Raw genomic sequence first — 25,336 nt, forward strand, 5'->3', positions numbered from 1 at the left:
AGAACATAAGGACTCCGGGGAATGACTCCACAGAGGTAGGTTAGTAACAGGCATTTCTGGGACATGGATGCACACAACAATCATCAGGTCATCATCCACAATATAAATATTGCACATCAAACTTTCTGACAATAAATATCAAAGCTATCAGAACAGTATGCCCGCATCTATTTCACATACCGAGAATGCTAACAAAGGCATGCAACGTCGAAGATTGAAGAAGATAGTATGGAGAGATGATAACACAAACATGAAGCTTTCTACTTTCTACTTATCACATCTGAAAACATCAACATGTATCACTCCATTATTATCATGTTTTTACAATATTAAGATAACTATAGTACCACTATCCAGATATACATATGGTTATCATCAAACCCATTCCTAGTTATTACCTTGGTAATTGCATGTTATTATATTATTATTTTTGTTATTATTATTATTATCTGTTTCCTTCTTATCACCTTATTACCCCAGTATTACATCTTATTACTGTGATGTATTACCCAGTTACTACCTTGATAATTACAAGTTCTTACCTAAATATTACCTCTTTATACTGTTACCCCACTATTACCATCTTATTACCGAGGTGGAATGCAAAGTGCTACCTTCAACTTTTTATTTGTTAGAGGAAGAGGTTACACATGCTCAGTTTAGGAGAGTAAACTAGATCTGACACCAGTGTTGGGTAGTTTGCTGCAATTTCAAACCCAACACTTCAGGCGATACATTTTTGGTTTAACACGATAATTTATGTTGCTACATACATTTTCCTCACAGCACACTGGAATAAAATTGGGAGAGCAGTAAAAGGGATTGGATGGAGAATAAGGTAGCCACGGGGAAAGTGAGAGTCCAAAAGGCGCTGACAGGGAGAAGAAAGTCAGAGGCCTTACCTTCTATGGCTATCTCCTGTTTTCCATTATTCATGGGTTACAAGAAGCAGTGGAGGGGAAGGAGGAGAAGAGGTTGTAGCTTTCCATCTTTCCCTCGAGTGCAGTCTTTTATAGGACCATATGCATCCTCCTGTCTCTTACTCCTCTCTTGTAGTCTTTTATTTTCTGCTCCAGGGTCTCTTAGTCTATCACTCATTCCTCTCTCTCTCTCTCTATGTCTTTATCTCATAGATTTGAACTTAAGACTTTTGTGTACAGTACACATCCTGAAGCCAGAGCTGCTATGAGGCTGAGAAACTTGCGACTAATGGTCCGATCCAAAAGAACTGCAGTTTCCCTGGCTACCATCATACCGAAGCACAGCAAAAAGGCAAGTGGCAAGAGAAAATGCTAAGAGTCTGAAGGCTAAAATTCTACCTGAAAAAAACAAAAACAAAAAAAACCCATAGTACACACATGTTGACTAACATAGTAGCTAGTTAGCTGGTTAGCCATCTGACTTTCCAAGACTGTGAATGCTAAAATTGTCATAAATATGACTATTTACTAACTAATTGATATTTTCACAAAAGCTCTCATTTGCCATTTGTTTTGAGGAGTTCTGAATTTAGACGTGCACTGTTGTCTCAAAATCCACACCCAAATCTCAAAGTTTAAGGGTCTGGCATCGAGTAATGCAAGTCACCCATCTCAAGGGGCGGCCCCAAGCGTGCATTTGAAAGACTCACTGCACGAATTTGGATAACACTCCGATCAATCACAACAACACACGGGGTGACGTATTCAGAGCCCCGTACGCTCAGCTACCAGCAGAGCCAACTGGTAGATTAAACTGCCGTCATCTGTTCAGCTCGCATCTGGCCCGCCTATATCAGATACACCGATGTGATTGTGGAGGACACTTTGCTACAAAGAACTACTACAAACAAACTACTATTTATTTTATTATTATTTATTTTTTGTGACTTACTGCCACCCTTCATTCTAATCCCAACCGGCCTGTCAGACACCGCCTACCAAGAGCCTGGGTCTGGGTCTGGGTCTGTCCGAGGTTTCTGCCTAAAAGGAAGTTTTTCCTCGCCACTGTCGCACTGTTGCTTGCTCTGGAGGAAACTACTAGAACTGTTGGGTCCTTGTAAATTCTGGAGTGTGGTCTAGACCTGCTCTATCTGTAAAGTGTCTTGAGATAAGGCTTGTTGTGAATTGATACTATAAATAAAATTGAGTTGAATTGAATTGATTGGTGCAGCTCGCCTCCGGCCCGCCTATATCAGATACACCAATGAGATGGTGCAGCTCGGCTATAAGGGCGTGGTTAATGAGCAGCATTACTGAATGCCAGAGTAAGTCACTGAGCAAATTCAAATTGTGCTCTTGCAAAAACTCTGGATTTTCTAGGGTAGTAGAAGGGAACTATGAAGGAGAAAACTACCAACTTTAAACAGACAACATTCAAGTCTGCAAGTAGGCATATCAGTTTTGCTAACGTATGTAGAGCTGCTCTAGGAGGCTGAAAAACTTGGAAGTAAGCAAATGGCTTACTTCCAAGTATGGAGAGTCCTGAACAGTCCCTTAGTTATGCTGCTTTAGGCCTAGACTGCCAGGGGACTTCCCATGATGCACTGAGCACCTCTCTCCTCCTCCTTTTCTTTGTCTGTATGCAACCTCATCCCATTCATGCATGTTACTAACTCCACTTCTTCCCTACTTGTTACAGCCAAATAACTGCAGTTTCTCTGGTTAAAAAACAGACTGATAACAATAAAAAAGCAAGGAGATGCTAATATTTTTTGTGACACTACCAGTTAGCTGGTAAACTAGAGAGGCATACTTTCTGCGGCCATAAATGCTTATATGATGTGGCCATGAACATATATATATATTATACGTACAGTAGATACCGCATTGGCTGTGATACGTTGACGCGGCCGCCATTTTGAAATGGACATCCAGGCAGGAGGTTTATCCATAATTAAAATGATCTTTTCTTTCTGAGTCAGACAAGTATTCATGATACAACATACTTGTGTTGGCAGTGATTCAAAGGTATAGAATACGACCTCTCTTACTGTCAATTTGCAGTTAAAAATATACTTTTTGCACTTACACATGTACATACCAAACACATTAAAAAAAAAAAAACCCAGACAACCAAGTTGTCTAAAAATCTTCTACTTTATTCAATAACATAAATGTTTTTGTAAAACATTCAATAAAAAATGATCTTTAATTTATTGCTCATTGTCATCTTTACACTAGGACTTGATCAGATGCATAATATTTTTTTCCCAAAGCACTCTTACAAGGAATAGGTTGCTAGATATTTAGACAAGATTTTATGCTTCCATTATAATAGTAATAACTTACATACGTATGCATGTTGAGATTATATAAAAACAAACCAAATAAAGTTACAGTTGCTGAACAGAAAACAGATAAGGGACAGGCAGACTCAGGAATCGTCTCGTGTACTTTTGGAGCTGCTGTAAGACTGTAGAGGACAGCATTTGTTGCATTTCCAGTGGTGTTGTAAGAGAACAAAAAGTTTAAAACCCATGTTGGAAGAGAGAATAAACTCAACACTGGAGGAAGCTACAAACCTGAAGCTCAGAACTGTAGTTCTTTGTACCTTGGAAGCCGTTTTAAAAGTCCCTCTTCATGCATTTATTATGAAATTACGAGGCTAGATTATAACACAAAGCTTTAGCATCATTCTGTCAACTAGTTAACACACATTGTACTTTCCAACACCTAAACTATTCAATAAAAATCAAATGAAATAAAAAATAAAATAAAATAAGGGAGGTGTATACTTAACATGCCAGTGAACCAAAGACTTTATAAAAATGGCTCCATTTGGAGTCGTCATGTTGCATAATAAGCTTATTGTTGTACTGGACATCCGAAATTCACCGGTCTCACTTCAGCTACAGTGATACAATTTTACATTTGCAGTTTTTCTTTGTTCCCAAAAAGGATTTTTAATAAATCTGAAACATGTCAGTATGATTGGATGGAAACTTTGCTAGTCTGACATGTTTTATAGAACATATGAAGCGCGGGTCTAAGATAGATGCATGCATGTTTGATAAAAAATTGAATAATTTATTAGCACGTCATGGACCGCGTCATTGTTGAAATTGAGTTTTTTTAATTTTTTTTATAGGTAAATTAAATATTTGCAGTTTTACATTAAATGACCAAAGTGATCCAAGCGCTGAGTAGCCTTTTGGGAGCCGGGTCATCTTGAAGAAAATGTATATAATGAGACTCATTACAGTACTGAGATGATGTGAGGCTCCCCTGTCCCAAGTAGATTAGAGAATCCCACATCCTTGCTACACCTCCCCTCATACACATTCTCAGTGTGTGTGTGTGTGTTCTGCTCAGCCTCAGGCTTGCCTGTGTGTGTGACACAGCTGCATGTGTGTGTGTGTGTGTGCATGTACAGTACAGTATGTGTGTGTCAATCCACAAGGGAGCTTAATGTTCAAATGTATGCATTTTTTGGTTTTAAAGAAAATAAATACGCACACGTAAAATCACAATTACAGTCACGTGCACGCACACACAGGCCAGTTCTGAGGTCAGTGGTTATCATGCCACATATTTACATTCTCGTTTTAAGGAAACTGTGTACAAGGCAGTAGTAGACGGTGATCTGGCAAGGTTTAGTCTTTTTTTTTTTGTGTGTGTGTGGTCATTTATTGTTTTTTTGGGGGAGGGAGAGGGGTATGAGGAAAGGGAGTGAAAAAGGTGAGTTGAGGGGAAAAAAATCCAACCTCAGTCAATAAATAAATAAATAAATAATCCAAGTATTAATCAATAAGTTAATAAGTTAAGTTAAAGGGGTTTTGTCTGTGTGGAGAGAGATAGCGTGTGTGTGCATGGCTTGTTTGATGCGGTGTGTTGTCCTTAGAGTGTGTAGCTAAGGAGGAAAAGAAGCACCCCCCACCACCCCCCAGAGACCCATAGCTTCAATCTGCTTTGACAACACAAACGGAGCTGCTATTAAACTTTGCGATCTAATGACATTGAAGCAAACAAAACTGGTTGCAGTTCTCGTCTTTTTAGAATGTAAATGCGATAACCATGCTTTAAAATTTTGTGTGAAATCCAAACTACACATGTAGGAAAACCGTAGTCACAGCGGGAAGATAGAAGTAAACGCTGAAAACACAAATGCAATATGATAATGATCCTTTCTTAGTTCTCAAACCCTGGCAGCTACGTCACAGTCAGACGACACTAGTTTGAGTCAAGCATACTGACTCCTTTTAAGCAACTCATTAGATGGCTTCCACTTCTTTATCTTTAAAGGATCTGATCCGTAACAGTGGGATCATTTGTTAGTACAATTTGTGGTTTTACGTATTAAGGTTGAAGGCACAATGAGTAGGATTTTCCTTAAAACCATTGTAAAGACAAAAATAATTCCTCTCAGTCAGCACTTATGACCCACTAGAAGTGTGTGGTGGTGTTCATATCTGCAAAGATCCTGCTCTCTGCCTGTATTTTGTCTTTTTTTTAAACATTTTGCTGTGTTAAAAAGCAGCGACCAGGTACCAGATTGTAGGCCCACATCCAATAGGAAGCTATGAAAACAGCCATTTTCATAGCTTCCTATTGGATGTGGGCCTTGGATGTATATTTAAAATATAATGAGGCCAAATACCAAACGCACAAAGCTGGTTCCAAAATGAGAGTGCGTTTACAAACCAAAAAAAAAATCCTACTCATTTTACCTTTAAGTAATTAGTCAACAAACAGATTGGGTTTTCCATACGGATCGGGCCACCTACACCTACAGCGTGCATTACCACCACCGTCTAACCTGGAGTAAACCCAACATACATGTAGCCCAGGAAAACCAAGCAATTTGATATCTGTAAATATAAGTGTGTTAAATCACTTGTGGATTTAATCAATATCTACGCTACAGTCAGGAGTCTTAAAGTCCTTTACATGAAGGTCCGACGTGTCTTTTAAGGTAGATTTCTAACTTAGGGGAATTGTGAAACATTAAAACCATTGTCTGTAAGACGACAACAGCAAATCCTTGGAAAATAAGTATTCTGTATTTACTTTAAATCATTTTCATTCAATTATAAATCTTCATAGGTTCTTATGAATAGTTTTGTTGTAACGAGGTTAGTTATTTTGTCAACTACAGTTTGCAATCTATTGACTTTCAATTTAAAAAGTGCCTAGGTTTTATTATCATTTTGTGAGAGCAAGTAGTTCTATCTCAACGTGGAAAAAAGTTCCCTCAGCAGATCTGCAGTGAGTCTGGAAGTGAGAATTTTACAACTTATCAAAAATAGAAGGAAAAAAGCTGCTACTCTCACAATGAAGAGTAGAGATTGTAAGAGGAGAGAAAGTGTGTGACTGGCAGCTGCATAAATAAGTCGTCATCTATCATACAGAGACATGTAATAGGAGTATTGATCATCGTCATCATATATCATAGTAATGATGCATTGCCGTGGCAGGAATAAACTTGCAGTAGATGCGTGGTGGTCAGGAAAAAAAAAAAAAAAAGTTTGTAGTGTGTTTTTGTGCCTTTGTTGGAGTGTGTGGACAGGGAAGTTGGGGGACATCAGCTGTCGTACATTCACGGTGAGACGTTAGGAGGCGCTGTCCTGCCATGGCTTTCACAGGCTGGGACAGGAGGGTCGGGTTCAGGGGTCATCTGTGTGTTGGTTAGAGTTGAAAGGTTGTGGCAGGGTGGTTGTTGTTTTTTTCTTCTAGAGAAGGATGCACTTTCCTTTCTCCACCCAGGGGTTGTTCTTCATCAGCTCCGGGTTCAGGAAGGGATCCTCGGGGACGCCGTCCTCTATCCACTTTACCAAACTTTGTGGAGAGAAGACAGAGAGGGACAGAGACATTATTACCACAATCCATCCACTAGCCACTTTTCCTCTTTTCCCACACAAGGCAAGGAAGAGAGGGAGAAGCTGAGCAAGTAAATACTTTCATATAGCCTACCCTACAACTGTAGCTTTGTGGGTGTGGTGTTGCAGCAGTTGAAATCACATTGATTACAGAATACGAATGTTATGGCCAAAGCACAAAGCTTTATTATCTGAAAGTAGCCACTCACAATCTACTCTACATGGGGGACCATTAGAGTCATCTGATTTGAATTGTTGCGCTTTGTGTAATTTCTGATATTTTACACTTGCATTAAAGGATAGTATGATATTAATTTGGGAAATACTTTCTTTACTGTCTTAGCGAGGGTACAACGAGAAGATCTTTTTGTCATACAAATATGAAGCTAGCACACAAATAGTTAGCTTAGCTTTGCCGGGTGCAGAAATTTCTTCTGCCTGTAGTCTGAAAGTTAACTTTTTTGACCACCTGCCACAGTCCCTTTTTACTAGCCACTTTTTTGGCCTCATAAAGGAGAAAAACAGGAAATGCTGTGTCTCTATGATCCTATCCTGTCCTATTCATGGTAGCCTACTCGTGGACATTGCGTCGTCATCACGTGCTGTAGTAGGGGATCCCGCCTTGATTATCCAACATAAAGACATCATTTCCTATCCTGGACTGTCTGGGACACACAGTCATACGGTTTGATGAAATACTTATTGGACTTTAACTTATCATTGCACCTTCAATAATGTAGCTCTCCTCAATTTAGGTCATCCTGTGCATCTCATCTGCGGTTTTTCCTGTATCCACCGTGTGTGATTGTGTGTGTTTATGTGTCTGTGCGTGCGCCGGTTGCAGGGGGGAAACGGAGCAGCAGCCCCGCCCGCTGCAGCGAGCTGACAACATTAAAACTGAAGCAACTTTCAGCAACTTTATAGGGAAAAAACCTTAGAGTGTACAGTGATGTTAAAATGTATGCAGGTTGGCAGGACGTCTTTCGCTGTACGTTGTGTTGGTAAATGTGAGATGTTCAAGTCACGTCTTGTCTTCGTGTCAGAAACAAGGAAGTGAATTTGACCCATTCTCACTCCCTATTGGTCAGTGGCTCCACGTGGGACTGCTGGGATTGTCGCGAGTAATGAAAATGCTATAGGGAGCCCCGGCTGTCAATCAATGTCTTCCAGTGATGCGGGCCCCTGATTGGTCCGGACCTGTAAGCAACTGTGTACCCTGCTTACCAGTCGTTACGCGTCTACATCACTCAATTCTCATTGGTTACCTGCCAATGTGGCAGGTAGATTGACAGTGTTACCCGCCAATTGCAAAATGTACCCGCATTTGGCGGGTGATCGGATGTTAATTTCAGGCCTTGCTCCTGTGAAACTACAACATTTTTGTTTTGCACTACGGTTTTTGTGCGGCTTAAACAAAGAAGACCTAACACGTTAATTAGTGAGCTTTAGATGTGGTGGATTGGATGGGCAGGGTCAGGCTAGCTGTTTCCCTCGGAGCCTGGTCTTTGTGCTAAGCTAAGCTAATTGTATTGTCATATAAGACAGTCAGGCTGAAAAATCTCTGGGTGTACTGTTATTTCTTCTCTCAAAAGTTATATATTCTCCCTTTACATTCAGTTCATTATTCATAACAGTACTTTACCTGAGTAAAACTCTTCCCATCACTGCTTCTCTTTTTTGTTCAGTATCTTTTTAGATTCTCATTATTTTTATGCAGGGTTTCGAAACACTGACCCTGAATACTTTAGCGAGTGTCATGTGTGCTGATGAAGCCTCAGAAGTGTTTCTTCTGAGCTTCCTTGATTGGCTCCCAATCTAGCGGCATGGCAGCGAGAGCCGGAGACAGATGAAGAGAGTGCTGAACACAGCTCTGCTTAATGATTAGATGTGCGCTGGAGCTGTGACAATAGCCTTCAAGGCAGCATTACTTAATGAAGTCATATCACAGTTTAATTATTGTGGTGCAGTGACTAATACTGTCATATCCAAAGTCATTGGATTTATTCAATCATTGTACCCATTACAATGAACAGCAGCAGATATTGCTTGCCTTAAGTGAGTGGCGTTTATTAGTGGAAATCGGAATACTTGAGTTACCTTGGAAACAGTAGTTGGTTAAACAATCTCAACTCAAGGTCCACTTTTTCTGGAGCTTTCAACCATATGACACAGCCTCAGAAGTCCTAGAACTGTTAGTAAAGTTGCCAACTGCCTCACTGACCAGTAACTTTTGGTTTGAAAGAAATTAAAGGCCATTATTTTGTGAAATGTGCGCTTACAACACAACAATATATTTGTTGTGTTTACTTACTTCTGTTTATGAAAACTGCTGTTGTGACAATGATGGTTGTGTGTCTTTCTTTCTAACAAAATTCCCCTGGAGTACCACTAAAAGTCAATCTAAACACAACAAATATTTTGTTTTATTTGTTACTTTTGGACTAAGCCAGGCTAGCTCTTTCCCCCAGTTTCCAGTCTTTGTGCTAAGCTGAGCTCATTGCTGCTGGTTGTGTCTTCATATTTACCATACATGTCAACAGGAGAACATTTTCAGGATTACTTCCCTCCATTTACACTCTCTGTGCGTTGCCGTTCTCAAAAAAACAGGCCTGCTTGTTCTTTCGGGGAATGATTGTGAAGATTTACAAAGAATATGTTGACTGCATTTCCTCTCTAACTGGGACGTTTTGGGATCGATTGGTGGGATTGCTATAGACAACATACACACGGACATACACTGGTGAGAGGAAATGACGTTTAACCATGTATCCAGCTAATTTAAATAGCTCCCAGTACTGTATTGTGTGAACAGTTAACTTCATCTAATATGGATGTGGCATTTTCTGTTGCAGGGTGCAAATGTTTCACTAAAATATAATTTTGCAGAGCCACCGTTATGCGGGGTCTTAAAAGTCTAAAATCCACTTTTTAGGGCTTTAAAAAATCTTAACTTTGCTGACGTTTTGTGTTCAAGGTCTTAAATCATCAACAAGTCTTCATTTTCCTACGCACCTCTAAGGCTCTTTTTTCCCATTCCGTGGTGTTGTAGTTCTTTCTTTTGCTAGTCGCTGTATCACAACTACAAATGAGACCAACGTGCAACTTATATGTTATTGGTGCGAGTCTCTTTTGGATTGTACCCTAGACATAAAACCGATTTTTATTTTTTCCGCTCACTGGGAAGTGAAAGTTTTTTTTTATAATTAAAGTTTTTATTGCTGTGAGAAACACATTTCACAACATTTAAAAGCACTACACACACACTACACAGCAATCTGAGCCAGAAAGACAACAACAAAAACACACACACCTGAATAATAAGTAGTTGGCTGAGATCGAATTAGGCTTGATAATAATATTAATTATGGGGCACTAGTCAGTTCAAACAGACCTGGTAGAATTTACCCCTACGACCATTGAGTCTTGTGATAAGATCTGTCATTTAATTCAGCCAGTGAGTAAAACTAGGCCTTACTTGGCTTTTCCAGTGTCTGAGAATGATTCGTACTGCAGTGATAAACCCAGATAGTGTCAGAGAAGACTCCGTCGCTGGTGGCAAAAGGGACCTATCCCCAAGTAGACACAGCTGGGGAGACTCTGGCAATGGTGTGGCTGACCAATCAGCAATAGTTATTTATGATTTGTTTCCCAAAAGGAAAAACCAGGGGACAATCCCAGAGAAGATGAAGGTAGGATCCTGTGACGTTCATACACTTCCAACACAGATTGTCCTTCATTAATCCCATTTTATGAAGCTTGACTGGTGGATAATAATACATGTGACTAACCTTAGAATGTGTGAATTTGCTAATCACTTCCCTCACCGGCATTGGAAACCACCTTATCCCATGCCTCTTCCTCAATCTTCGCGTTCAAATCCCTCTCCCATATCAACCTCAAGTGGTTAGAGTGACCATACAAAGTATCTGCCATGATTTTATTAAAAAAAACAGAGGCATTACGGGCAGGTTCTTGCAACTTCAAATAGCAGAGAAGCTTCTTTGTGTCATTATCAAGTCAAATTTTAATACAAGTTACACAGCTCCTGAGCAGTAAATATTTCCAGAAGTCTGCTTCATCTGTCATATAGAACCTTTCTTTGAGTTCTTCAAATGACTGGAACAGGCCATCAACATACAAGTAATCCTCTAGATGCTTTAATTCAGCCAGGTGGTACATACAAAAGCTTCCCTTCCTGCTTTGATTGAGGGGTTATTCCATATGGATGAATACATTAGCTTATATTGGGATATATGCAGTTGCTTATGCACTTTTGCCTAAGTCTCCCTAGGATGCTCCAAGACTGGGTTGGATGCCACTTCTTCTTAAAAGCCTCAATAGTCCCAAATGGAGACACCAGTTCCCTCTCTATAGCCAACCAACTCAGAGCTGAACCCCCACCACAGTGCTTGGCAGGGGAAGTGAAAGTTAAGCGATACTTGGCTTGGAAAAATTGAATTTAGGGTTTTGTTGATGTTTGTATTAAAAAAAGTTTTAAAAAGTTTTAAATTTGAGCTGGTGAAACCTGAAGAAAATCTGGGGGGGGGGGGGCATATCCCCCGCATTCCCCCCAAAATCCATGACTTTGACACAATGTCTTTTGCAAAAACAAAAGCTATTTTATTCCAGTGCTTTATTTACAGGCCAGTAGACAGGGGGGTTTGGGTGGTTCAAAAGACCCCTCCCACAATAGTCAATAGTTTAAGTCTGTTTGTTGTTGTTGTTGTTGTAATAAACAAGTGTCTTTTAAATAACAACGGGCAATCATTTTCATCCCCCCAAAATAAAAATGATCTAAACCCAACTGAAGCCCTAGTCTTGTTAAAAGCACCACTGTGAATCTGTGTTAACTGGCACTCAATCTAACGTCACAATCCACAGCACCTGTTTACTGCTTCCACTTATTATTCCACTTATTTAGTGTTTATTCATCATTCTCATTTTCATATCTCCCTTATTATTTATTTATTCATCCTTCTCATTCTCTATTCCAGAGTTGTTCATACTGTTTGTACTGTTCATATTGTAATATAATAACATAATACTATTGATTCCAGCATCCATTGCACTATGCTCCACATTTAAAATAATAACTATCACAATTCACTCCTGAATACTTTGCACTCCTCATTGCACTCACTGCACTATTGCCTCTATGTTGTTTCTTGTTTCTTGTTTCTGTTTAGAGTATGTATATATTAGTGTGAATATATTGTTTGGTTGTTTTGTTTGTGTAAGCGCATTGTGAGCAATGATGTTTGAAAAATTCCTTGTATGTGTCCTCATACCTGGCAAATAAAGCTTATTCTGATTCTAAACTAACTTCATGCACTCATAGAAAAATCTGTGAGGCCAAGGACATCAAAATGTATTTGAACCTCATAATTAAATACAAAATGAGGGAAAACCAGTGAAAACTTCCACTAGGCTGGCTACGGCCCTGTCCTATCACAGTTGTTTTTCAGGACTTGAACTGCGTGCAGGTGTCTGTAGAGCTTTTTGAGGACTAACTACTCACTCAGTCACTGTTTTGGAGGACTTCTCTCGTTTGAAGGCCAGCTGGTACTTGAGGCTCTCCACCTCTTTCTTCATCTGGGGTACGTCCCACTCATCCATGACTGCAGCTCGATGTAGGGCTTTTCTACCTGTACACAGCAGGAAAGCCACAATTAAATGTATACAGTGCACACAACACTGTTAAATAGTAGTCAGGCCCACTCCATACAACTTTGCCCTGCAGCAAGAACACAACGGCGTACATCTGACTTACAACCGCTGCTTAGCAATTCCACCTACAGGAGAGAAAAATGGAGGCTATTAAATGTTAGAGAACAAAACAAGTGCTGCCAAAACTGGCACAGCCACTTAACACCACAGGATACAGGATGCATTCTTTTGTGTCCTTAGGGCTGCATGTTTCCACTTTAAGAAAGGTTCCCCAGCTTTAAGGGATATGCCAAATTTAATTATGTTTGCAAGCAAACTTAGTTCAACAGCACTGCTGTCTAATTTTCTCAAAATTAGTTTTTCTCATACACTGAGGCGGAAATCTTCACTTCAGTAGCACTTATGAGTATAGGAACCCCTACTTAAGTTGAATAAAAAGAGGAATAAAAAAAAACATCTTTTGGAAATTGATATCAATGCCTTAATTAAAAAATTAGGAAAAATCTAACCTTTAAGGACATTGATTTTCTTTGTGAATGAATAATGTATCGCAAATAAATAAATGTTCTTCCTTAAAATACAGGGGGCATAAGTATACGCACCCCTGTGTTAAATTCCCATAGAGACAGGCACATTTTTATTTTTAAAGGCCAGTTATTACATAGATCAGGACACTATGCATCCTGATAAAGTTCCCTTGGCCTTTGGAAATAAAATACATGGTGTTATTACAGTTAGCCTAATAGCTGATTTTGATTTGCATTGAGAGATGATTTTATAGAAAGTATCCCATGCCAATCTCTAGCTATGGTGAAGGGTATGCGATGATGGGTGGGGGTGGGGGGGGGGCTATTTTAATTCCAAAGGCCAAGGGAACTTTATCAGGATGCATAGTATCCTGATCTATGAAATAACTGGCCTTTAAAAATAAAAATGTGCCTGCCTCTATGGGAATTTAACATAGGGGAATGTATACTTATGCCCCCTGTATCTTAAGGAAAAACATTAATTAATTTGCGATACATTATTAATTTTATTGCTCTTTATAGTCAACTTAAGCAGGGGTTCATATGCTCATGAGTGGCACTGTACATACACCAAGCTTTGTAGTTTCATTTCTGTCTATATTCTAGTATTTTATATTCTAAGTTTTTTTTTTACAGAGGGCTTTGTTCATATATCAGTCATAGCCTGATTTATATTTATGACTAAAAAATGTACTTTTTATGGCTGTTGACAAAAAAAAAATTGTTTTACGAATTATTAAAACAAAATATCCCAAATTCCCTTTGTCAAAAACAAATAGACTCTAAATAAAACAAGACTTTTGAACCTGGCTTTATCCATTATTCAGATTTCCGTTCTGGAAATGTATGCAAGTTAGCGCATATTCAACAAGACAAGGCCTCATTTGCATATTTCAACATAACATTTCAGGAAACCTTTAATACAAACATGTATAGTCTTAATCCACTAGGAAAGTGTCACAGTGAGATGTATTAGTTAAAATATTTCCCATCACGTGCCGTGTGTCTCCACTTTAATTCCCATTTTGGTTCATGTTTTTTCTAAGACTTTTACTTGCATTAACTGCAGGTTACGGTAGATCGGACATTTAATACCTGAAGGGAGGGAAGAGAGAAAATGTTTTTGCTTCTATGCCCAACAAGAAGAAAAAGGACAGCCAATAGTTGTACCCATTTCTTCCCATTTTCCCTCCATCCTCCCCCATCCCTATTGCGTGTGCTTCTGATGTGTAGTGGTGTCCCAACACAAAAGCCCTCCCCTCCACACCCCGTCACGTCGAGGTTTATCTGAGGCAAAAACAAAAAGACAGTAAAACTTATCTTCATTTCTAGCCACTGGGGGACCGTAGGTAGGCTGGGGGAACGCATATTATAAAAAAAAAACAACTCATAACGTGCCATTTTCATGACATGGGACCTTAAAGCTGGATCCTCTATTCCAGTGATTTCTAACCAGGGCTACCTGTCCGCAGTTCCCAGTTCCCGCAGCACTTTGACAAAAAAGAAAGAAATGAAGGTATAAAAAAAACACACACACACATATTGAGTCAACTTGTTGTGACTGAGAGCTGGCAGGTTCTACAGTACAGGCAGTGGTGGAATATAAATAAAAATATAAATATAAGTACATTTACTCAAGTACTGTACTTCAGTACAAATTTGAGGTACTTGAGTCTTTTCTTTTCATGCCACTTTCTACTTCTACTGCACTACATTTCAGAGAGAAATATTCCTTTTACTCCCCCACATTTATCTGACAGCTTTAGTTACCTTACAAAATGTTGCACACAAAACACATGTAGTTTATGAAATATGATGTTTTATTGTAAATTAAAAGACATTAAACATTAAAGTCCAGCTGAAATAATAAGACGATTAAACACTTAGTTGATTAACAGAACTGTTTGGATTGTTTTCAGTTTCTAAAGTGTAAAAAAGGATGTTTCTGCATGGAGTACTTTTACTTTTTTTTTCTTTAAGTACATTTTTCTGATGATACTTGATGATGATTGATAATACTTTTACTTAAGTAATGTTTACAAAGCAGGATTTTCACAGTGTGAAGTTTACAGCTACTACTTTTACTTAAGTAAAGGATCTGAATACTTCTTCCACCACTGTCTACAGAATCTGTATGGGCCACGAGCACTTCCTGGATCTTCTGAAGATTGAATTTTCCGGGCAAATCTTGTGCTAACTACCTAAAAACTAACTGTATACAAAAGTCTTATCCACTCACCCATCATAATAAGATCAGTACTCCCTCAACACAACCTGAAGAGATTAATGCATCAGCAGCGTGCACTTCCACAGGTCTTATCCACTTCGCCCACACTGTACAGTGAGTAAGCGCGAGGAGCACATGGGATGCCTTCAGGGCATTCTAGAAATCTGGTAAGGTTTAGGCAACAAAATTACTTGTTTAGGCTTCAGAAAAAATCATGTTAAAATAGACCCTTTCTGGAAGTAAGCCCTGAAGGCTAACTTCTCCAATATGTGTAGACGGAGTTGCAAATAAGAAAAGACAAAATCCATCCTATGGAGACAAAGCTGTAGTGCGTTTTATCACGTCATAGGGTGCTAGCTGTAAAGACCACTAAACTTAAATGTCATGACCGGCTGGTGGTCACCTAATTGCGTAGGATATCATACGGATTGGTGTGCATAGGTTTTCGTACGCCATCATACAAACCCGGTAATGAGAATGCGTTGCACTTAAGTAGTCTATCTCATACAACACTATGTCACAAGATCCAAACTATCCCTTTGACGCACAGATATGACAGTGGTAGAGACCATCGCATCTCAAAATAAAGGAGTACATAGGAGTATTTCCCGAAATGTTAAAATATACATTTAAACGCAGTATATTTAGATGTTGAAGGGTTGTGAGAGGAAGTGCTTTTGTGAATGTATTTTGGGCCATGACCAGTTTGTACCTCTATCCCGTCTCATGTTTCTTCAGGAAAACACTTTATATTTACGTATAGTAATTGAAATTTGTAAGTCAGGATACTGCAGGCAAGCCAACCATGCCAGTGGTCAACTCTACAGTAATATACTATCTTTATTCTCTTCCGCTCTGTTTCTCCCTCTGCCTCTGTTGCGCTCTGTGTCTACTATACCCACTGTATATGCCCTCTTGTATGTGTACTTGTGTAACCTTGAGTGTGTGTGAGTGTGTGTGTGTGTGTGTGTGTGCGTGCGTGCGTGCATTCAGGTAAGCTGAGCACTTGTCTGATCTGCACTCAGAATCGATCTCGCTGAGCACAGAAGCACAGAACTACTTGATATTATGCAATGGTCCTTTATGACAGTTTAGTGAGGGGGGGGCATTGTGAAGCAGGAAATAGCCGCTCTAAATTCAACACCTACTTCACCGTATGGTCAGGATGCTAATGTAGTACATAAACAATACAATAGGAATTTGTTGTATTTAATCTAAATGGCCCTGAAACTCTCTATTTCACCCCAATACAGTGCAGTTAGAATGGTGTTGGGAAAAATATAGCCTACAGTAAAACAAAAATCTAATAATACAAAAACATACATGCAACATTCATACAAGCTAACATGCAGCAACCATACATATGTCCGTATGGTAAGAAAGTAATGTTTCACACTGTTCTTTCAAAATGGATGTTTAAGATGTAGGAATAGAACGAATCAATCTTCTGTCTGCTAAAAGCCTACGCCACACTGGGAAAAAAAGAACCATTTTGCTAGAGAGTGTGGAAAACCATGAGAGTCTATTAAACAGTGCACCATCACCATCTAAGTTATTTCGATTTGGAGATAAACGGCAGTCACGTTAATAATTAAAGAAGATAAATGTAATGTTTAGCGGTACATAAGTGTTTATCACGAATGTGTTTACTACTGTTGCCAGGCAGCCTGCTTTCCTTTACGTCCTCTCTCTTCTTCTCCACTACTTTAGCTTATTCCCAGAGTAGTAGTCTCAGTGGCAGAGCCCACGTGACACAGGGTGCCATGTTATTTCTCTGACGCTCCAGTTCCGACCTCTCTTTTTTTCGTGATCAAATCTTTTTTTTTTCTTTCTATTTACACAATTTACAAACAATACACTTTGACATAGGAACGGGTCCCAGGACCAAAGAGAAAATAATGGATAAAATAAAAAAAAATGTGAGCAAAGACGGGGAAGGGGGAGGCCTAACAATAACACTGGAAAAGCAGGAACAGAGCTCGCAGCTCACCAGCAAGCATTGTTCTCTCAATTAAACGAGAAATCCTCTTTGGTCCTAAAGCCCACTAGTCCAACATCCCATTGTCTTGAAAAATAAAACCTCTGCTCTGACATCCCATTGTTCCGACCATATAGTTAGGCTTTTGTGGATCACCTCCCATAATCTAAAATCTGAATCAATCATAACAAGCCAAATAACTTTTCTCTAGCTGATTAACACATTTAAATGTTCATCTAGCCTAATCCACACAATCTGCACCAGTGTGCATGCAGTTTAGTGTCCCAAATTCCCCATAACCTAACCCCATTGGTACAGGTCTTATCCCCTGACCAATTGGCTATCCTAACCACTCAAGGTCAAAGGCCTAACCCCAACCAATTGGCTATACTATTCCTAACCTATATAAATAGCCTATATGGTCGGAATAATGGGATGTCGGAGAAATGGGCAGTCCCCGTGACACAGATACTGAAAACTACTCTGAGTTGGGGGGTCTCGGTTCTAAACCGTCTCTGGTTAAGTGTAAACGTCTCCGTGCGTGATCGTATCACACATCACCAACAGAGACCAGCGTCACGGTGTCAGTATAACTGAAGCTTTAGGCGTACATGCAAATGACTGGCTGATTTAAACTACAAATAACTGTTATGAATGTGTCTTCTTGTTCGCATAAGAGGAGAGACAAGAATAGGTGGATTTATGACACATGCCTTTGGGGTAGGAGCCTCAGATTCAATTCCCACTGAGATCCATCAACCAATGTGTCCCTGAGCAAGACGCTTAACCCCTAGTCTCTCCAGAGGCGTTTGACCTCTGACATACTGTATATAGCAAATGTAAGTCACTTTGGATAAAAGCGTCAGCTAAATGACATGTCATGCAACGTAATGTACAGAATTTAATACTTTACTCTAGGCACTGACCAAATTGCCTCTGTAGTATCGAGTTTCAAAAAATGCCTCGTCCTTCAATACCCAATTTCAAAACCTAAGGAGTAAATCTCATCAGTGAGCCAATAAGCATGCAGCATGCTTCTACTAAGATCTAATAATGCTACTGATTGGCTGTTTAATGTTATACGTTGTAAAGACAGGCAGGAAAAACTCACATAGTAGGAGCTGAAAAATAAATAAAAAGATTTGTGCCATATTGTATAATGTTGTAATTTCTTGTTGTTCTTTGTTAAAATTGATTTGATAAAATTGATATTGAAATAAAGTATTATAAAGTCTCAAAGTCTAGGTTTTGACATCGGTATCATAATTTTTGAACGATACGTAGCCCTAGACAAGAAAAGATTGTAGCTCAAAAAAGGCGAGACTGAGACAGGCAGTGAAAGAGACATTGTGAGTTTAAAGGAAAACACCAGGTGCAATATTTCGTGACATAGTGTGTGTGTCTTACCAATATTAGACAGAGGGAGAGAGAGCGATGGCCGCTTCATGTTTGAGATCAGGTTTCAGCAGCCTTCTCCAGAGCTGATGGGAGGTTTGAATGCTTTTTCTCTTTCTTACTCTATCACTCACCATCTCCTTCATCCCTGTTTTCCCTCTATCATTTCTATTTGTCCCCTCGATCCATCTGTTTCCCAGTCCTCTACCTCCTTTCGGGTCTCATTTTCTTGCTTCTTCTCAGCCAATGTTTCTGTTTGGCTTTTTCATTTCCCCCCCACTAATTTTGTCTCATTCCCGCCATTTTTTCTCACTCTTCTTTTGCTTCAGTCTCAGTGGCTATCTTTCTGACAGAGAGATTAACCCAGCTTTGGGGTACTGGCTTTAGGACGTAAAGGTGGTGTGATAGTACACTGTCCACAGCTAAGTAAATTCAATTGCTGCATACTGACAGAAACCGCTCAAAAACTGTAACTGCAGTTTTAGCCTTTGTTTTTTAGCACATGTATGTAGCCACCAAGTGCATATTTAATAATCATTTAAAGGGTTCTTGTTTTAAAACAAGTCAACTTCAGCTGTGGGCAGTGTTTTCAACCTACTCCTGATGCTAGCATTAGCTTAATAAGTTAGCTACAGTGGATAAACTAACCTTAACCCTAACCCTGCTAGCGACAGCTGCCATGTCAGTCAACAAAATTGACGGTCGCCAGCTAAACATGAGAATCTGCTTTTGTCTACTTCTGACTGAAATCAGGGACCCTAATGTTTCACTAATTACTAAGAATTTTGAGTAGTAAATCAGCAAGCATCAATGTTGTTTTGCATATAGAAAGTCATGGTTTTCCACCGGACTAGCCTCTGTTCCATTAGCTGCTGTAACTCAGTCAGCGTTTTTTTCATCGGCCTTTTTTGAAAGAAATATGCATATTCCTCAACATCCACTTCAGCACTTACTGACAGAAAAAGAAACCTTTAAAAAAAAAGTCAAACTACTTTTACTTTGTGAGCACAGAGGTCCTGGATGCTATCAGAGTTTAGGCTAACGTTAGCCGCTATGATCCTTGTCTTTATTGGCTTTGGGAACATTTACATTCCAGCAACCACAGTCAACATTGGCCAAGATAGTGTTGCGTTTGCTAAATACACCCTAAAAGTCTTTATGCATTTCATGCATTTCATGCATTTCAAAGTGTTTCCTACTGTCCAAACGGAGAAAGCTAACGTTTAGCCGGTTTAGGTAGTTGATATAATCTGCCTTTTACATTGTCATTTCAGCGGGCAAAATTACCGCTTGCCGGCCAGGCATGGAAAGCTGCTTTTGTCGTTCACTGACATAGGTCAAAGCCTAACAGGTGTAGCAACAATAAGAGGGTTAGGGTTTAGCGAACGGTCAATCAATGGACAGATTGGGCAGAACGACAGAAATCTCTCATTTGTGATGGTTATGCAGCACATGCAATTATTTGTAGTTAAATTTCTCTGCAGCTAAAGGTAATGCTTAATTTTCCACTGTGTATTATTTATTTTTCTTGTTGTTAAATGAAATATTAAACATTTTCAAGAATGGTTACTTGAAAGTTAATAAGAGAATTATTAATAACTCCCATAAAAAACTACACGCATGGCAGTGTATGTATTTATATCATTGTACATTGTTTTCTAGCTGTAATCTCTGCTGTCCAAAAACCTGCACGGTGTTCAGGCCTCTCTGTCCTCCTGTTAGTAGGCTACAGACATGTCTGAACTAGCGCTAGTTCAGGGACTCTATGTCAAAGCGTGTCTTTAAAAAACAGTATTTTAAAGACATTTCAAAAGTATCTTTAAAATAATGTCCTCCTTCTCTTCTCACTCATCCATTTACCTTTCTGTTTCCATTATATTCTCCCCATTCTTTCTCCATTATTTACCTCATTGACATCATTGTCCTGTCTCCCTCTGCTTCAAAAATGACTCATGTCTGTTTATCTTCTGCATCTCAGCTAATTACCAGCCTGAAGCAAACTGTAAGCCTTAGACATCACACAAATCCAGATCATGGAAAGAGTATCGCAATGTGGCTTAATGTTGTCTTACACTGTGAGGTTTGAATGTAAAAGACTAGTCAAAGCAGGTTTTCCCTGCGCTACATGCGTTCTCCCTGTTTTCCTTGCATTGCTCTCTGATATCTGTTTTCAGTCTGTCTCCTGCTGTCATCCCAGTCTCCCAGACTATTTTCCTGAATTTCAAACCGTTACTACATTGCTCCACACATAAATCAAGCCCTCTTTCTCTTTGTTGCCTTGTAGCATCCCTCCAAAATGACACATTCAACCTTAACTAACAGTCGCGTTTAAAGGTGCTCATGTAGTAAATCACAGGCTGTTCTCATGAACCATTTGTACATGTAGCTACAAAAAGTAAAAGGACTGTAATTCGTATGTAGTCCATGTATTTTTTGCTGTATGCACCACATTGGCTGCCACTGTATAAGTTCACTTCCAAAAGACTTAGCAGACACCCAGGAAATAGGGGTGGGAATCCCCAGATGCCTCCCGATACAATATCATCCCGATACTTATTCCACGATACAATATTATTGCGATTTTAAACATATTGCAATATTCTGCAATATATTGCAATTTACAACCTTTTTTCCAACTTCTAATTTTTCCCGCGGGTTCTAGTGGGCTTGGCACTAGCAGTTATCAGTCTCGTTGTCGAACAGTGCGCCGGTTTAACCTGATTGGACGAACGCTTCAACGTGGGGCCGCCTGCTCCCAGATTTTAAAAACAGACCATAATGGTGGCTCGTATGGAAAACTTTCTCTTATTTTAGAAAAGTAGTTTGCTGAAATGTTTTTCTACAAACATTTTATGCGAGAAATAGGCTATGTAGTTTCTGAATCGGTCTTCATTTCAGGTCAATAACTGTCAGTTAAAAAGATGTTTTACCCTCCTGTTGTCCTCGGTTTAAATTTGACCCCTTTAAAGAATGTCTATATCTGAAATATTGGTTTCCTTTTAACCAAATTACCACAAACACTGGATTGGATTCCTTACAATGCTCTTTGCAAATACAATTGATCACTTTCATTCCCGACAAACTCATATGTATGTTCCTCTGATCTTAACTATTAGTCAAAATAATTCATATTATATTTCTATGTAAATGAGGGTTCCTGACTTCCAAAAAGTACAGTAAAACTAGTGGTACTGAGGCAGTGTTAGTGAAAACTAAAAAAAAGTCTGAAAAAGGGACGATTTTGTCCCGTGAGGACAACACAAGGGTTAAAGGCGGCGGGTCAAGCTGCCCACTCTTCATTTGCATTAAGTTGCCGGGATTCAACTTCATGCAAATTCAAATGAAGAGCAGGCAACTCGACACCCCGCTTCTCCCAAGTTGCCAAAATACTACCAAGAATGCATTACTGCTCACATAGTCAATGAATGGGAAGCGGGGAAAGGACGCTTAACAGTGGACGTACTGTTAAGCGTCATATCCCCGCATCAGGCTTTAGCAGCACATGTTCACATGCTCACACGTTCACATGTTCACAATGACAATGCTAACATGCTGATACTAGGCAGGGAGGATTTTTAGCATGCTAACATTTGCTAATCAGTAACAGAAATTTGGCAGGTGTTTGATCATACTGTCAAGCAAAGTTTTGGATTTTGACCGGATGATAGCGCTAGATGAAAAGTCAAAGGATTACCAAAGACGGCGGGGATTTTCAGGGAACCATTAATGTCTGTGCAAAAGTTCACGGCAACCCATCCGATAGTTGTTGAGGTATTTCAGTCTGGACTGAAGTGCTGCACTGTCTAAATGACACGCCGACTGTCGACACTGCCATCCCTAGAGTCACGCTGGCAGTATGGCAAAAAAAGAAAGAAAGATTGAATATTCTTTGTCTGCTGCACTGGATCACAGTGTACTGTGCAACGTATTTCCCTCAACCGCGCTGCTTAATCACTGTACAAATAAACTTCTAGTCAATTTATATATAATCTGTGTACCGGCTGAACCTGGCTTTGTCTGCACTTACACTAAAACAACAGTGACCTGTGCTTTGCATAAAATCTGACTTATGAAAGTGCAGTGCTCTCATTTTTATTGTATTTCTACATAATATAACAATAATTCGTTGATGTAAATGTGCTATATTAGAAGTCAAAGGTAACTAATGTAATCCAAGATACACCTACTGTAAAATGTAGGCCCATCTGTGAAGCACTTTAGTATCAGTGTAAGAAATGAGTGTTCAGAGGAGCAGTGTGTGGTGCTTGGTTGAGGTTTGAGTGTGTAACTGCAGCTGATATCGAGCTGTGAGTCTAAACTGGGACACTTTGCCATGAAGGGAGTTCAGGTTTGCCTTAAGATAACACTCGGCTAAGGAGTTTTGGAAGATGAAGAACCAGTTAATTACATTTGCTTTATTAAAAACTATTTTTTGAGATCTTCTAATCAAACCTTTTCCTGTCTCCTCAGCTGGAAGGCAATCCAATCCTCCAGCCTGTTTTGTCACAGGTAATTAATAACTCAAAGGGGCCTTGGAAATTTGTTTTCCAGTTGTCAAGGTGTAAATCCCACGTTTTATCACAATATGATATTATATTGATTCTTTGGACAACGATACTGCCACTTTATGATTTTGATTTGATTCAATGCAGGGGACTGCGACCGATTTGAGACGATACTAAAGTCTAGTTTAACACAATCAGTTACATTTATCTATATTTACAAAAAGCCAACTAAAATATGATTAGTCAATTTCATTCATAAACTCTTTCCAGACATTTCGATTAAAAACATGCTACTCTTTTTGATTAAAAAGAATGACTATAAAGTGGGAATTTCAAAATAAAGGCGCATCTTAAAGATAACAATATGTTTGGATATTTTCACTTTGTATCAATAATAATGGATTGTTAAGAATTTAATCAATATATCGATCCAGATGTTCCGCTACCTATCCAGTCAAAGTGTGGCTCAGAATACAAACGGCTGTTTTTGTGTGTGTGTGTGCTGCATTTTAAAGACATGTTTGGGTGATTGTGTAGTGGGGATTGTTGAGTGGTTGTTTAAGGGGGGGGGTTATGTAGGTTGCATGGAGATTTGGGTCAAAAACATCCAGAGATTAGCCTCTGCCCCCTGTCTCTGCAGCCTCACACAGTAATATGCTGTGTGTGTGTGTGTGTCAGTGGAGCAGCTGTGTGCAGAGCTGCTACCAATGCGTATGTGGTAATATGTGTTAACTCGGTCTGTCTCACTTTATGATCTATGATGACGGCACAGATAGCAGCTTGAAGGAGAAACCAAAGGTTAAAGGGACATTTAAAAAGTGAGTACGTAAAAGACAGAAAGGAGAGGATCAGACAGGTAGGGAGGGAGAGATGCGAGGCAAAGAGACAGATGAAGGGAAACAGAGTGAGGTGCCTCTGTAGCTACTGCAGTGTAAATAGAGACTAAAAATAGAAAGGAACAGGCAGAGCTCCTCTGACCATCTGAGAATGGAGACTAAGAAAGAAGGAAGAAGGAAGTGAAGAGCGCTGTTAAACTGCAGAGGAGATGTTGCTGGAGATTACAAATGCCAGATGCTGACAGACGATATTTGAGCTTTTACAACCAGCCGATCTGTTCAGCACTACAATGAGCTCTGAGGCCAGTGAGGACCAGTCCAGCTGATATCCCACGAGCATACATGGGGGGATGGCCAGTCGATCAGATCTGATCAATATAGGCTTGAAATGGACTGGATGGAATGTAGGTTTTGGTGTGCATGAGGGTCAGCTGTTATGTATCTGCCCCACTGTTCCCACGTTATAACGAGCCCAATCAGAGTTCTCTAATCTGGGTGTGTTTGTCCCTTTGGTTGTGTGGGTGTGTGGTCCCAGGGGGCCAGCCAAATGGGTGGCTCGGGTCCCCGTACAAGAGCCGGAAGGAATTGAATTAGTATCATGGATTGATTAGTGAAAAGGCATATCGTGTACAGTCCCAGGGGCCCCTGGACCAGAGCCTCTGTGTGAAGGGACCTGAATGTTTAAAAGTCAATCAAACAACTGCAAAGCAACAAAAAAAACCACAAAGTGACGCAGAACCACCACAAAGACTCACAGAACAACTACAAAGAGACGCAATATGGCCACAAAGAGACATGATATCATGACAAAGACGCAAAACGATCACACAGACACAAAAATCAGCTACAAAAAGAAAAACTACAATTAGACAAATAAGGACTACAAACACACAAAACGACTACAAAGAAATGCAAAACGCTCACAAAGGAAGCAAAATGACTAAAAAGACATGCAGAACAACTACAAAGAGTCAGACGCTGACTACAAAGACACAAAAATGACTAAGAAAAGACGCAAAAAGACAACAGGGAGAAGCAAAACAATTACAGAGAGATGCAAAACCACAAAGACGATGACAAATGACACGGCCATTTTATATTTTCTGTGTCTTTCTTGGCATTCATTTTTAACACTAAATGAACCAAGGCTTTAAATGTGAGAATACAAAATCTTTAGAACTGGGCCCTTATCTTGCTACCCTATACCAAAGTTTTATAAACCGCCCCTGCTCAGGGCCAGAAGTAAGTCCTCCAAACAGGGTCAGGTGAGGCCAGAGAAAGAGAGGGAGAAGGAAAGGACAGAGGAGGAGAAACTGCGGAGGAGAAATGTAAGTTTTATGTAACATTCGTGGGTTCCATATGGACCAGTATTAAGGTGTGTGTGTGTGTGTGTGTGTGTGTGTGT

General features: G+C 39.6%; 1 protein-coding gene across 2 annotated transcripts in view; it reads right to left on the bottom strand.

The window, feature by feature from the left end:
* Window positions 1–3,058: 3,058 nt before the first annotated feature.
* The window catches only part of gng13b (guanine nucleotide binding protein (G protein), gamma 13b), a 23,092-nt gene continuing 814 nt past the window's right edge, over window positions 3,059–25,336 (bottom strand). The window contains exons 2-3 of one of the 2 annotated variants that reach the window (XM_032537803.1): window positions 12,315–12,432; window positions 3,059–6,755 (exon numbers count right to left, since the gene is read on the bottom strand). In XM_032537803.1, the coding sequence (XP_032393694.1) occupies window positions 6,650–6,755; window positions 12,315–12,412 (204 nt within the window). In that variant the 5' untranslated portion in view covers window positions 12,413–12,432 and the 3' untranslated portion in view covers window positions 3,059–6,649. Of the gene's footprint in view, window positions 6,756–12,314; window positions 12,442–25,336 lie in introns of both variants that reach the window. The other variant, XM_032537802.1, reaches the window with a different exon arrangement.

Source organism: Etheostoma spectabile, chromosome 15, assembly GCF_008692095.1.
Source record: "Etheostoma spectabile isolate EspeVRDwgs_2016 chromosome 15, UIUC_Espe_1.0, whole genome shotgun sequence".
Lineage (NCBI taxonomy): Eukaryota > Metazoa > Chordata > Actinopteri > Perciformes > Percidae > Etheostoma > Etheostoma spectabile.